This window comes from Neltuma alba, unplaced genomic scaffold (assembly GCF_004799145.2).
Source record: "Neltuma alba isolate B1F8T4 unplaced genomic scaffold, ASM479914v2 tig00004124_pilon, whole genome shotgun sequence".
In the NCBI taxonomy this organism is placed as follows: domain Eukaryota; kingdom Viridiplantae; phylum Streptophyta; class Magnoliopsida; order Fabales; family Fabaceae; genus Neltuma; species Neltuma alba.
The window spans coordinates 84,169-100,401 of record NW_021633574.1 but is presented as its reverse complement, the minus strand read 5'-3'; the positions used below and the strand labels follow the sequence as shown (position 1 = coordinate 100,401).

The following is a 16,233-nucleotide window of genomic DNA, read 5'->3' as shown; positions in this document are numbered from 1 at the left end:
CTTTGAATTGACTACAGTTATTCAAAATTGTTAGTCGTGGGCTATGGTGCTGCTTAAGTAAAATTTTTATATTAATATAGATGACCAAAATATTTTGTTGTGGTCTATGGTGCTATTTAAGTAAAGGTTTAAATTGATCAAATTGATTGAAATTATCTACCGTGGCCCGTGGACTACGGTACTAAAGTAAAAGTTTTGAATTGACTACAATTGATCTAAATTGTTAATCGTGTTATATATACTACTTAAGTAAAAGCTTTGAATCGACCAAAATTGACTAAAATTGCCCGTGGTTTACAATACTATTTAGGTGAAAGCTTTGAATTGACCACAACTGACCAAAATTGTTAACTGTGGTCTATGGTGCTACTTAAGTAATTAAAGATTGGATTGATCAAATTTGTTCTTTTTCTTCACTTAATTATCAATCTCTTTAAAATTTTCAGATAATAAATTATTTAATATGCATTTTCTAATGTACGGGAAAATGGGGGGAAAATACTCTAGCAGTTAGTCATATTCATAGGGGCCAAGAGAGATGTAAAGACAAGTCATTAGTCAAAAAGTGAAGTCAACCTTGGAAAAAAAAGACACAAGTTAGCCGCGTGGATGAGAAGAAAAGAAAAAAATGACAAGGAGCTGTGTTTATTAAAGAAAAGAAAAGGAATTTATTGAACAACAGCTTAGAATCAACAACTGCACATCATTGCGAACAATGGAGAGAGAGAAAGGCTTAAGGTGGTGGGATTCTGTGTTGCTTGCACTGCTTCTAACATATGGACTTGCGAGCTCCCAAGAGCAGAGCAAGTCCTGTGCTCCGTCTCAGTGCGGCATTATCACAAACATCAGACATCCATTTCGACTACGAGATGACCCGCCCGGCTGCGGTGATCCAATCTATGAGCTAGCCTGTGAAAACAACATAACTCTGCTTCATCTGAATTCAGCAACATACAGAGTGCTGGGAATTGACCACAGCAACTTCACAATCCGACTCGTAGATCCTGGAATTCAGGAGGGAAATTGCTCTTCCCTCCCTCACTATCTCTTATCCTTATCCAATTTCACTGATAGTCATAGCCGTAACCCCTATGACGCTATTTTGACATACAAACAATTTACATTCAAGCACGTAGTGTACCTAAAGTGTAGAGATCCAGTGAGGGACGACGTAGCATACCTGGACACAGCTCCCTGTGTGAAGTGGGAAGGAAAAAGTCATGTTTATGCTGTGGCTGGAGACCTGTCGGCTTACCAGTTAAAATCTCAGTGTCGTGTGAAATCAGTGGCCACCATAGCCTCAGATTGGGAGTCAATAGGAGATCAAAGAAAAAAGTCCTACACTGATATTCACATAGCGCTTTCCTCTGGATTTGAGCTTTCATGGTGGCGACGAGCTTGCATTGATTTTAAATGCCCAAGTGATCGTAATGCTCTTTAGACCCTAAAACAACAAGTCTCAGATGCGCTGCGTTTCCCAGGAGGTGCATCAGTCCCATGGGAATAACTGACGGTGAAGTGGGAATAAAATGTAGTCACTTTTCCAGTTTTCCATTTCTGGTTTAAATTAATAATTAATAACTTCAGTTTTTAATATAAGAACTGACTAATTTGAGTAGATTTGTTAAGTTAGTTATTTATAATAAATAGATATTATTTTTTTTAGAATACCCTTACTAATCATGTGTATTAACTAGAACTATTATTTAATGAAACCTTTAACTAAAAAGACTATTTTTAAAAAATAAATAACTATAAAAGACAATTAGGAACTTATATTTAAAATTAATTAAATATTTAACTTTTATTATTAAGAACCCAAGTATTATTTGCTCAAGAGCAGTACTCTTTACTTAACTCATATATTTTAACAGTTTTCTTGGCTTAAATGAAACAAACCTTTTTCCCGCTAAAATCAGTCAATGATTAATTAAAAAACGAATTTTTTTTATTGAGATTTCCATGTTCAACATGTTGACATTATATTTACGGTTTTTAATTTTTAATATTTCTGAGTCTTGCAGGTCATTTATCAAAGTTGCGCATATTGGCAGAAGGTAAATAATGAGCTTATTTACGTATATAAGAAAATTGATTACTTAATTATTTATTATTAAAAGGTCATATATCACTTTCCGTAACATATCCTGCTTATAAATTTTAAGAGAAAATAACATCCAATTGGATACTTATTTTGTATTCAATCACTGCCGTTGTTGACACTGCTAAAATTTCCTTGCAGATTTTCTTTATGGATTGGAAAAAGGTAAGGTTCTATCTCATCCCCGGCATATTTTTTGTTATTTTTTGAGTTTAGCCACGATTTTAATTTCTTAATTAATTAGTTGATCAATTTTAATATATCTTCTGATTATATATATTATTTTGATTTTTGACTTATAATTTGTGCCATATCTATCTTCATTTGGATACGCCAAATTAAAATGATTCTGCACATACGAATATATATATATATATATATATATTGGCCTGAGCACATACGAATATTAAGTGATTGAATTGGGAAAAGGGATCTTATATTTTACAAGTAAATTCCTACACTTTTTCGTCATCCTTCTAAAACAAATCCACGGCAATACCAAAACAACACTTCTGATTGACTCCTTATCTGTGCCGTAAACAAAAGTCTATATACTTTATATCTTGTCATGGTCAAAAATAAAAATAAACTTCATATAAATAAATGATGTTACTCATGATTTTAAATACTTTATAAATGTCAAACAAAGTTTCACTCCAAATATCAAAACTACGTCTCATCATATGATATCCACATGTCTTAAGAGGTGTTTGGATGGAAACCAAACAATAATTTTACAAGTGATTTTACAATATACAAAGTAAATATGTGAAGAAATTTATCTAGATTTGTAAAAAACTACTTTTAAAAAGCAGATATCCAAACACTTATTTATTGTCTTACTTCTCAGCGATTGTTTGTAACTCTATAAAAGGACATTGAATAGGCAAAATCAAAGATAGAAAAAAAAAATGTTTGAACCCAATATAAAAATTTTTTTTACAAATATTATTACTTATATTTTATACCTTGTTCTTGTTCAATTTGTTAAAATCCTCCTGTAAAAAATACTAATAATTAATTCTAAGGTTAATAGCATTTTTAACCCCTAAAATTTTACTTTACTTTAATTTTGGTCCTAAAATTTGAAACTAACAATTTTGGTTCTTGACATCTTGTCTCAAAGGCCAAAAATACTGTTCTAAGGACCAAAAATCATAAAAATAAATCAAATTCCAAAAATTAAAACTACAGCTGGTTTTAAATTTTAGAGACTAAAGCTAAAAAAAAAATTCAAATTTTAGGGACTAAAAATGATATTAATACTTAATTCTATGTATATTCAAAGTAGTCATATTCTTGTCACTATTAACCAATGATACGGTGTTCTTTTTTTTTTTTTTTTTGGGGGTGGGGAATGTGCAGGACTGGAGGAAGTAGAAAGGAAGGGTATATACCCTCACTACAGTGACACCGATTCTATTCTAACAAATCCAGCAATCAAATTAGGAATACTCACTGCAATAGGTCTTGTGCCATACATGATACTCAGATTTTCAATGGGGGTCCTACTACTATCCATATTGTTGATTTATAAATACCGGAGAAGGCACATGTCAATGTTTGAGAACATTGAAGATTTTATAAGACTTCAAAACCTTATTCCAATAAGGTACTCCTACAAGGAATTAAGAGCAATGACAGAGGGTTTTAAGATTAAGTTAGGCGAAGGAGGCTTTGGAACTGTATACAAAGGGAAGCTAAGAAGTGGATCTTATGTTGCTATTAAAATGTTGGGCAAATCCAAAGCCAATTGCCAAGAATTCATTAGTGAGGTTGCAACCATTGGGAGGATACACCATTTCAATGTGGTTCATCTTGTTGGGTTTTGTGTGGAAGGAACTAAGCGTGCTCTTGTTTATGAATATATGTCGAATGGATCTTTGGATAAATATATTTTTCCCAAGAAAGAAAGCGTCTCCTTGAGTTTTCATCGGATATATGAGATTTCTCTGGGAGTGGCTCGTGGAATACCTTACCTTCACCATGGATGCGATATGCAGATATTGCATTTTGATATTAAGCCCCATAATATTCTTCTTGATGATAATTTTAGTCCAAAAATTTCAGATTTTGGACTGGCAAGATTATATTCTGTTGGTGATAGTATTGTAACTTTAACCGCAGCAAGAGGAACAATAGGGTATATGGCTCCTGAATTATTTTACAAGAATATTGGAGGAGTTTCTCACAAGGCTGATGTTTATAGTTTTGGAATGCTTTTGATGGAAATGGCAAGCCGAAGAAGGAATTTGAATTCACATGTAGAACATTCAAGCCAACTTTACTTTCCTTTGTGGATTTATGATCACTTTGATGATGATAAAGATATTGGAATGGAAGATTTGACAGAAGAAGAAAAGGATTTAGCAAAGAAAATGTTCATAGTAGCACTCTGGTGTATACAACTAAAACCTGCAGATCGTCCTTCAATGAACAAAGTGATAGAAATGTTAGAAGCAAATGATGTTAAAGTCTTGAAATGCCTTCAAAACCTTCTTATATCCTAACGAGACTGTTTTTGTGGATCACATGTCCAGCTCAAGCCAAACAACATCCACTATTCATGGACATTCTCATAGCAATCTTGCGAGGTGAGGCCACAAGTAATAGAAACTAAGATGCAATTGAAAAAGGAGCTAGGTCAAAGCTCGTGGCTTTCTAAAGTTTGAACTTATCATATGTGTCCCATCTCAATATTTGTTGTTCGGATTTGGGTTTTGCCCAAATAATTCAGCATGTTGTTATCATTAGTAATGATGTTTTGCAATATCCTGAATATTATATCAGTAAAAAAATTCAAAAAATAATTAAATAATAATATTTTATTATTGTAAAATAATAATACTTTATTATTTAAAAAAAAAAAGAACACCTTTTGGTGGCAACATTTATTATGAAGAAGAAAACGGAGATGGATGGTTGAAGGGAGGAATTAATGAAAGAAGAAGAAAATAAGGGAGAAACAGTTGAAGGTTACACATAAAAGGAGCAAGAGACAAAGAAAGAAAGAAAGAGAGAGAGAGAGCAACAGGAAGAGAGAGACGGAGAGAGGGAGCGTGGAGAGGAATGCCTGCTATTTCTAAAGGAGAAGACAAGCTTTGGGGATAATTTAGGTACATAAAATTACTTCTTTTATTAAAATTTTTTCATGAATATTTTCTATATATTTTAAACTTCCTAATGAAAGTATTAATACGGTGATTAGAGAAAATTTTGAGATTTAGATATGGAGTAAGTATTGAGTTTTGATGAATGTTAACCATAGTATTGTAGATATAATATAGCAGATCATTTCTATCAATTTAGATTTGTCTATTTGTTGGTTTTAATATTTAAAAATTAATTTTTAATTTAAAAAATCTGTTATATATGACATATATCATATTTATACAGATCAAAATTAAGTTAAATAATTTATTTGGGTTGTTTGACATATTATTGAGATTTTAATCAATTTAGTTTTATTTACTGGGTGACTGGAGGCTTTAAAATAATTATTTTAAATAAAATTTTTATTATTTGTGGGGGGAAGATCTGATAGTTATACCATTAAAATTTGAATTAAATTATTTATTTATAAATATTTGAAGTACTATTGAATTTTTGATGATTTGGTTTTGAGGTTTAAACTTCAAATGGGATTTTTAAAAAATTTAGAACATAATAATTTCATATTTGCAAATTTTGAAAAATTCTTTTTATTAAAGTAAATAATTCGGAGGATCTAAATAAATAATTTGACTTGTCATAAAATTATAAGTTAATTCTAAAATACTTAATTTGGGTTATGAGAGTTGCTGAAATTTAGAATAAAAATAAATTAAATTAGAAATTTAACTAATATATAAGCTTAATTTTTTTTTGACCAGCAAATATAAGCTTAATTAATTAATTAGTTTATATTAATATGTGGTTATATTAATTGTGTAGATTAATTATTGGTTGAGTACAAGATTGACCTTGTGGTAATCCTTTTTATTGTTTTGGTGAGAGATAACTATTTTTCATTTGTTATATGTGCTAATATGTTTTGTGAGTATTTTGATATTTTGAAACAATGATATGCTATTTGAAACTCAGGGAGATATGTTATACCTTTTTAAGCTATGAAAATTATCTTGTGGAATTTTTGGAATTGTCACTAAGCCGTTTGAAAAAAAATAATTTATATTTTATGGATTTTATTGAGAAAAGATTAAGATATTTCTCATTATATTCTGAATGATTGGTTATTAATTGGATTTTGAGTTGAGTCTTGCTCTATCAAGTGGTAAGGTTGCCATTAATATACATTGTTGGCTTCCTTCGTCCCTTGTAGTAAGGGATATGCTTTTGTGGCTTCTTATTCATCTCCCAAAGTGAGAAATAAGCCTATATGTCTGATTGATCTCTTACAGTGAGGGATAAATTTATGTGGTTTGTGTGTTGACCCCATAGTGAGAGCTTGAATTATTGAAATTATCTTAGTACACATGTTTTATGTTTATATTGATATATCTATATTTTTCGAGAATTAATAACTGTCCCACTTGACACCTTCACGAACACATGTTAGTATGTATGATGAGTTAAAAAGTTGGTTATTAAGGCTTTTATCTCATCCCGTGATTTCTACTATTTTAGGTGATAGCTTAGGTGGTGGTCCATCAAGGAAGGCTCTGGAGGCTTAGTGTACTGTTCTAGCTTGTATAACCTCTCTTCTTTTGTTTTATATGCTGGTTTATGATATGTTGCCATATCAGGCTCATCTATTCTAATGTTATAAACTGATACTTTTGATTACTACTATCTAATATGGGGGGCTGTTAGAAGGCTGGAGATCTCTAAGACTTTTCATGTGACACTCTCTTGAAAGTTTTGATTTTTGATTAATGAACTCCATAGCTTAATTTAAAATGATTTATCAATTCATATGTTTAAAAGTATGAGTTTTGTTTGGACTAATGGTTGAATGGTATTTCTAGACTTTAGAAGTCCAAAGCCTAAGTTAATGATTGATATTGCCCGTGATATAAGTTTATTTATTTTAACTATAATAGTGGTTTTATAATTTTAAGATTTCTTCTTTTCTATCATGGTTAATCTTTCGAATAAATTATTTGATTCAATCTAAATGGGTTTTTGGAAGAACGGTCATCACATGTGTGATATGTGCAAAGACTATTAATGTAATCTCTTTCAAGCTTATAATCTACTACCTCCGACCCTTAATATATTAACTAATTTGATATTTAGTTTAGTTATATATATAAAATCTAAATCCATTTTGTCTACCGTTATCCATTTTTTCTAAAATAATTTTTGCAATAATTGCACATGTTAAAGATTCCATCGAGCAGTGATTTTAGTTAATATACATGATTAGCAATGGTATTTTAGGAAAGATAGCACATATTTATTAACTTAACAAAATTTTTTAATCTACTCAAATTATTAAAGTAACTCTTATACCAAGAACCAGAGGTAATAGTCACAATATATCTTTAAAACAATAAGCATCGCTCAAAATCTTCAATTGAAATCGATACTTATGTCTTACTAATTTGTAAAACATCCTATCTTTAACCCCTCAGGATACGGGTTTGAAGCGTTATGGTTCAAGCAATTCATGAAATAATCCGTAGATTGAACTTTGTGATTGGTTCTCGGGTTACTATTTACTGGTTAAATTCAGATTTTCAGTCCAAGTTTGAGCAATCATAACTCTTAACACACACATCCATTTTAAGTGATCTACCACTTGTTTTAAAGTTCAGGATGTGTACTTTCATTAGCAGAGTCAGTCATTTACCATACTTCTACTCTGTCACTATTTTGTTACTCAATTAGGGATAGCTTATACCCTAACTTGCACTAACAGTTCATGATTAAGACTTTCCATACGTAATGCCATTTCATTCATACACTAATCATTCCATACATTATCATAGGTAATTACACAAGCTAACATCATCATTTATTATCACATACTATTAATGGCACCTTTACAACATACATTGGTATATACAGTGTACAACGTAATATAATACATTTCTCAAATTCTTTTCCTCTCTTTCTTGCTCCACTTCTTGATTTCTTCTCCCATCCTCTTGCACTAGTATGATTGGTTAAGGGAGAGTGAGATTCGAAAGAATCTAGTAACAAACATTACCATTTATGCGTGCAAGATGGATGCAAGTATATGACATCCTTTTGTGCACAACTTTATCATTTATGCATGGTGAAATGCCATGGAAAGTAAGCCAGTTCATTCATATTCACAACATAATACCAAGGCATGCTTAACTAAACATAGCAATCATAGTTCAGCAGCATAGTTTAATCACATCATAGCATTAATAACACATACACACCAAGTACACAAGAAAGGTAAGTTCACTACCTTGTATCATAAGTTTTCTTTTGCTCTTCAACTTGCTCTTTTTTGCTTCTAACCATTAAGGTTGCTTCCTCAACCTTTATCATTCATTTTCCTTGATGTCTCATGGATTTAAATACACCAACACATCATTTCCATTCATTCATTAGAGCCATGGTAATCAACAACATTAATGCTTTGTTTTTTTTAGCTATATTAGCTTCTAACTTTTGAGCTTGATTTCCAACCTTTTCAAAATTAATTCCACATACTATTCCCACACAATTTTGTATGTAGAATCTATTTCCAAGCTCAAAATAATCAAAATCAAACTCTTCCCTACTCAACTTGATCTGGCTGAACATAGGGTCTTAAAGCTCAACATTCTACTTTCAATTCTAATGCTTCCAAACTTGTTTTCTCACTTTTAGCCCGCACAATTTTTCATTTTAAACACATTGGAAGTATCAAAATCATCAAAATCCAAATCCAAGACCCAAAAACCAGCCCTGGCCGAAATATTACTAAAGTTACATAATCAAGAAATTCAATCAATTTCAACATAAAACCACTTGATTCTTGTTCCTTTCAAGTCTTTAAACATTATTCTAACATCAATTTTATCTTCTCCTATTCTTAAGAATTTTGTGCAGCATGTCCCCTTAGAGTTTCAAGCTCCCAAAAATAATTAAAATCCATAACCAAGCTCAATAACAACAAGGGTAGTGAAAACTATATCAAAAACCACAAACATACCTTGTTTTGGAGCTTGATCTTGCATATGACCGCTTGGCCTTTCTTTCCCCCCTTCCTTCTCTCTCTAGAAACCATTTTGTCAGAGCTTCCCAAGGTTTCCTCTAGGTTGGACAAAAATGAAGGGTGGGGAGGCAGTATTTATAGAAAACAAGACTGAATCTGGGCCATTGATCTTAAAAATGTGTGGCTTGATCTGGACTGGCCATTTTCTCTTTTAATCTTATAGTGACAAGTGTCCTATGATATCATGCTTACCTCATTATAATGGCATCATACTTACATCATCAATCCACATGCTTTTAATCTAACCGCACACGTGTCTTGCATTCGACCGTACATGTGTCTTGCATCCAGCCATACGCGTAATATCTTTTTTTCCCATCTAACCGCACACTTGCCTCCTCCATATTCCTTCATCATTTTGGCATTAAAATAGGGAGGAAATTAATATAAAACTCATGCAAAATATAATCTTTAGGCATTCCTTCACCTATCTTGCCATTATGCACCGTATAGGGTACTTTTTGGACTTTGACTTACCCAGGACCACTGAGACATGTTCTGGTACTATTTTCTCACCTCAAATAAATTCACATGACGTTATATAACATGCCTAAAGAGAGAATGATGCTCTTCCCTTGTTTTTCTATTAAAATAATTAAAATAATCATATTTATTTTAGAGTGAACTTGACCGAATTCTTTCTACCGGTCTACCACTCCGAGAATATGTCTCTAGTACCAATACTATTTATTTATCACAAGGAATTCTTCTAATTTTTCTTAAGTCAAAAGTCAACCTCTAGACATTTGACTTTGACTTTCTCCAGAAAGTATGTAAATAGGCTTTAAATTCCATTAAAGCCAATCTCTTCGCTTTTTGGGGACGAAATTATTTTTAAAACCTATGATAATTCTTCAAGTATTTTTTTTTCCATTTTCTTCCAATTATCTAAGGCCTTCCTATACTTTAAATAATTGATTTTTGAAAATATTCCAAATCAGTCAAAACCCTGGGAATTTCACAATTTCCTTCTAGGGGTATTTTCATCATTTTTAGCCTCATATAGGCCTCTGAACCTTATTTCTATTTTTCTGAAATTTTTCTGAAATGTTCAGGCCTTAACCTATCATTTCCCATTTTCTGGGATTTTTTTTGGAATTTTCGGGTACAATTTCTATTTTTGCCCTTACCAACCCAAAACTTTACAAAATTACGATTTTGCTCTTGGTTTGGCTTAACCTCAAAATTCACCTCATTGAGGCCTCCAACATAACATTTGGCCTACATTTACCTCTATTTCTCATTTCTAGGCCCCGAGACTTCTTCTGAATCTCTAACTTCCTCTTTTTTCAGTCCCAAAAATTTTCCTTTGCGATTTATTCCTTGAGAATCCTGCTATCCTTCTAAAAAATCTTTGGAACTTCTGCCAAAAAAGATCTGGTAGCTTACTCATTTTAGACTAATTTCGGTACTTCTAGACCCAAATTGAGGATGTGACAATTTGCAACTGCCGTACATAAAATTTATATTTGACGTTACTAACTAGCATGTATATCTATCAGTGTATGAGGCTTAAGCTTTTTGTGTGCAGCTGAGTGTCATAATACTCCTCTAATTCTTAATATAAAAAATTTAAAGGGAAAACCATATTGAAGGTACCTATACTTTCTCTCAATTTTTAATTTGGTACCTATGTGTTTTTTTCCTTTAATTAAACATTTAATTTTATCTTTTTAGCAACATTAGCTCTTATAACTTTGTTCTATTGATATTTTTAGTCTCTACATAAGGATTAATGATGTTAATAGAGGAAAAATAAAGATTTAGTTAAGAACAAAAAACACATAGGTACCAAATTGAAAATTGAAAAAAAGTATAGGTACCTCTAATATGGTTTTCCCAATTTTAAATACTTAATTCTAACAAATATGATTTGATCTTTTTAAAACACTCTAACACAACACTAAATTATATAAGTTAGACAAATTAATTTGAGAAAAAATGATGAATATAAAAGACAAAATGAATTAAAGTTTTATGTTTAAAACCAAAAATAATTCATTAATCATCTCCTGCGTTCAGAATTAAAAGAGTATAGCGCAAATAAAATACAATAGCTTAAAAGCCCACTCGTCCGGAACTATAAATGACGCTCAGTAAAGAATGAGCACATAGTTTAATATAGTTTAATATTTGGTTTTCAAATTATAATAGAAATGTATGAAACGAAACCATGAACTAATTGCTGGTCTTTGGCCAAAAAAAAAAAACTAATTGCTGGTCAAAAAAGAAATAAAAAGTGAATTAACACTTTAGTTTCTATCATCTGCTGTGTAACCTTTAGAAAAAAGGTCGTTGGGCCATTCATGACCTAAAAATGGCCCAATACTAGCCAATTTTAAAATTACAAATCTTGGATTTATGAGTAAAATATAATTATTATAGGAAAGAGACTGTTTCAATTTTCTAAACTTTTCTTGAGAATACTACCCGATCCTTAATATAAGATCTAATTATCTAATTTAAAAAGATTAAAAAATTAGTTAAATTAGTTATTTTTAATAAATAAGTATTATCTTTTGTAGAATACCTTTACTAATAATATATATTAACTAAAACTACTATTTGATTACACTTTAAACATATGTAACTATTATAAAGATTATTTTTTTAAAATGGATAATACAAGATAAAGTAGATTAAAATCTTATATTTAGAAATAAATTGAATATCAAATCAACTCTTATATTAAAAACCAGATATAGTATAAAGGAAGGTGTTGTTTGCGTTTGAGTAGAAATCTGATGCTAGGTGATTTCTTCCCCACAAAACTTGCAATTTTTTTTTTCCAATTAGCCATATTTTTATGACTCGCCAAAAGATGGAAATTACTAATGAATTAAGACATCCAAGACATCATACGACTACATAACATCATTCCAATAAGCCACTCCTACAAGGATTTGTTGACAGTGACAAAGATTATTAAAAAAGAAAATTTTAGAGCTAAAATTTTCTTATGCCCTCCGTTTCAGCTGTTCCATAGGACCATCACATTCTACATTTGCACTGCTATGAGCTATGTGAGAAGCAAGATGCAGACATGTGAAGAGAACAGACCACCTTGGAGATTCCAGAGCATTCTATCGTCTTTGGGAGGTGCAATTGATGCGAAAGTTTCGTGCTCCGGCACTTTGATAAACGACAAACCGTTTTGACTTGCCTTGCGTTCAGTCATTAGTGTTCGACATTTCGGCATTGGTATAAAAATATTGTTTAAAGAAGATTTAAAATGACATTGATCCAACTAAACATAATTGCTCTTTTACATTTTACGAGATAAAATTCTTCTCAGATATTTATTATATATCATGCAAAATTATTTAAAATAATTTAATTTAGACACACATAAAGCATAATATACGAATATTGAGGTGCAGCGAAAAAAAAAAAAATTGTACGAGCAAATATATATTGAACACAGAGAAAGATGCACCAAGCGTCCAAGCCAATCTAAACATTTCTTTTTCTGCCAACCAATCTCAACATCATTTTGCTTAAACTTTTTAACGTAATTAATGAGCAAATGTATATGAGAAGCATATTTTAGCACAGTATATATATTTCAAACATAGATATCCTCTTATTAGAGATATTATTAGATACTAAATATGAGTATATCTCTTAACAAGAATTTAAACTTTAGTTCACTATATTATGCGTGCGGGAGTTAGACCAAATTTGTACAAAGCACAACCGATGGAATGTTTAGAGGCATTGAAAGCCCAGAGTTAAGTAAATGTTTTTTCCCCCCCAAAAAAACAAAAATTAGTGTTAATCAAAACACTGTCCAACTTTTTTCAACCAAAAAACAAAACTGTCCAACTTTCAATGTTTGCTGTTCTAAGCCCCCTTTTTTTTTTTTTTTGCACCGATTCTCTTTTTACTGCTTTGATTTGATCTCAGATGAGATAATACACTAATCTTTTTTTTTTGCCAACAAAAATTATATATGTGTGTGTGTGTGTAACCAAACTATGGTACAAAGTTCTGAACACATACACATATTATTAAGCACATTCAATCAAATAATAAATTGATCAATTTAACAGTAAACAACTTTATACTGTTAAAATCAGATGAATTAGAGGGATTTGCATATTAAATTTTCTTTTTTAATAATCTTTTCTATTTTATCTTTATATAATAATATCTTTTAGGATTCTAGTTTTTTCCCTCTTCCATTTATAGTATGCTAGTAAAAAAGTTGCTTGTTATTGGACTTTAGAACACTAATAAAATGGGGTGAATTATCTTCCTTTTATATAAAGGTAGAAGAGAAAAGATAAACACTAAAAAATATTAAGGTTGATACTTGATAGGACATCAACAATATAGTGAAATAGAATAGTAATAAATATTTAAAAATTAAATTATACATAGACACACATAATAATATTGATTGATACAAAAATTGGGATAAAATTGAAATTAATTGTTAGAATTTGTTTTGGAAAAAAAAACGATACTGAATCTTTTCTTTATTAGAAAAATATCGTATTGGAAAACTATTTATATATATTCTGACACTCTGAATCTCCGAATTTGATTCATCAAAAAAGAATGGTTCGATTCCAACTCTCCTTGCTTGGTTGTGTATATCTATATGTGTGTGTGCATCTCCGCATTCTTTTTCTTCGGTGTTTCGGTGAGGTGAATTAAGAAGAGGAAGAACTGCCTCAGGGAAACCTAACAAACCCAGCCAAGTTCAGAGGAAAGGAAAATGTTTAGCACCGATCTTCCTGAAGAAATTTGGAGGAGATATCGATGAGGCTTCCTATGAAATCCCTACTTCAATGCAAATTCGTGGCGAAATCTTGGTACGCACAAATCACTAATCCATATAACTAGACAATTTGAATGATTTGATTCAATGACCAAAAACCGCCGCCGCTAGCTGATATTTCGATTGCACAATGCCTCTCTGAAGCCTTGCATTTCTCTAATTTTCGACCAAGAACCCATCGATATAGAAGTGTCGTTTCCTGAGAAGGATGTGGAATACATATTCGTTTATGGTCAATGTAATGGGATTTTCTGTCTCTATAGAGTTTATGGAGGAGATAAAGCTGGGGAGGCCAGCTTGATTCTATGGAATCCACGAACCAAAAAGATGAAGGTTCTTCCTGCATCTCAAAACCGATTTCCTTTCTAGGCCACAGAGAACACGAAGCTAAAGCTAAGCCCAATCCAAATGCCCAAACCAAATAGCTAAACCAACCCCTGCTCAAATATTGTGGTGGTTAGGAAAGATACGATGGCGCTCGTTCCTGCTGGGAAAAGCTTAGCTCGTGCTCCTCTCTCTACCGAGGAAAATGATCAGCTTGTGAGGAGCTCAAAGAAGATAAAAAATAATGCTATGGAACAAGGAGACTGCTCAAACGAGAACCAATGGCCAAAGCTCGGGACTACCCAGTTTCCTGCTAATAAAACAGGACTGACATTTGCTGAGAAACTGAAAGGTGTTACCAACCAGGATGACCATTCTGATGATGACAGGGATGAGAATGATGATCTATCTGATGATAATATGTCTGAATCGCAGTCGGAGACAGAAGCTGATAAGAGAGAACCTTTAGTGAGAATAAGGGAAGACCCGAAGAGAAATTTTCCTACATTCCATTTTTCAGGTAGATTGAGAAAACGTCTCTATAGGGCGTGGAAAAAGGCAGTAATTGTGAAACTCCTAGATCACAATATAGGCTACAAAGCGCTGGAAACTAGACTCCAAGCATTATGGGCCAAACGGGGAATCATCAGTTTGATTAACATTGGCTATGGCTATTTTGTAGTCAAATTATCAAATAGAGAGGATTATTTTAATGCTTTAACAGGAGGCCCATGGATGATCTATGATCATTATTTGACAGTAAGACCATGGGAGCCTAAGTTCAATCCTGCAAAAGCTAAAATAGATAAAGTGGCGGTCTGGGTTCGTTTGCCAAGGGTCTCATTAGAGTATTATGATGAGGAGGCTCTCACTATTATTGGGAACAGGATAGGGGAAACAATCAAAGTTGATGTTAATACTTCTTCCCAGCTGCGAGGACATTATGCACGAATATGTGTAATGGTTGATTTGGGTAAACAACTAATGTCAGGCTTCTCAATCGATGGTGAGGACTACTACTTAGAATATGAAGGGCTCCACGCTCTTTGTCTGAACTGCGGGGTATATGGGCATCGCAACGAGACATGTCCATCGAGAAAATTACAGAGCAAAATGACAGCAACCAGAATAGGGGCGCTGAGGGTGTACAAAAAGCTGGAATGGATATTGATGGAGCTGGGAATAATGATCAGGAAGTTGGAAGGTTGTGCAGAAAAACCGGCGACAGAGGAGGGGGAAAGAGAAGGCAGGGGGAGCTTTCCGGCAACCAAGCTCAGGGACGAGGTTCGAAATTCTAGCTGACGTGGAAAATAATCAATATAATTTAACTAAAGAAATAGAGGATAATGCAATCCCTGCATCTTCGGTCCTGGAGAACGTACCATTTGCTAAGGCTACCACCACTAATGTACGATTTGTGCGTGAGACAAAAGATGTGGCGAGTAAGAGACGTAACAAGCAAAATGGCACGGCTGCAGTGGTGGTCCCAGAGAAAGTGACAGAAGCCGTTAAACGGGTAGAGCAGGGGAGGAAGGAAAAGAGATCTCGTGAGATGTTCGTGAATCATAAGAGATCAAACGAGTTATTGATGTTGACACTGGATGAAACCGAAGAAGAGGGCTCAGCTCGAAGGAATTTTGGTGAAGGAGATAATAATATCTCGAATGAGAACATTGGGGAAGAGCAGATGGATTATATCGAAGATACTGCACCCCTCCCTCATGATCCGGGTGAAAATTCAGAGATGGACAAAGGGCCTGAGGTACAGCAATGTGGGCCAATGCTGGTAAACCCATCTAGTGATGAATTTGAGAAGGAAACCCAAAGTGATGGGCCTATGGT

General features: G+C 32.6%; 1 protein-coding gene and 1 long non-coding RNA gene across 2 annotated transcripts in view; both read left to right on the top strand.

The window, feature by feature from the left end:
* Positions 1–688: 688 nt before the first annotated feature.
* LOC114743769 (rust resistance kinase Lr10-like) overlaps positions 689–16,233 on the top strand; it is a 29,886-nt gene continuing 14,341 nt past the window's right edge. The window contains exons 1-3 of the mRNA XM_028931989.1: positions 689–1,427; positions 2,025–2,057; positions 3,467–4,569. Coding sequence (XP_028787822.1) covers positions 716–1,427; positions 2,025–2,057; positions 3,467–4,569 — 1,848 coding nt within the window. The 5' untranslated portion in view covers positions 689–715. The remainder of the gene's footprint in view (positions 1,428–2,024; positions 2,058–3,466; positions 4,570–16,233) is intronic.
* Positions 2,025–3,509, top strand: LOC114743771 (uncharacterized). The gene is made up of 3 exons (XR_003740023.1): positions 2,025–2,057; positions 2,243–2,266; positions 3,467–3,509. It is a non-coding gene; the product is annotated as an uncharacterized LOC114743771 (long non-coding RNA).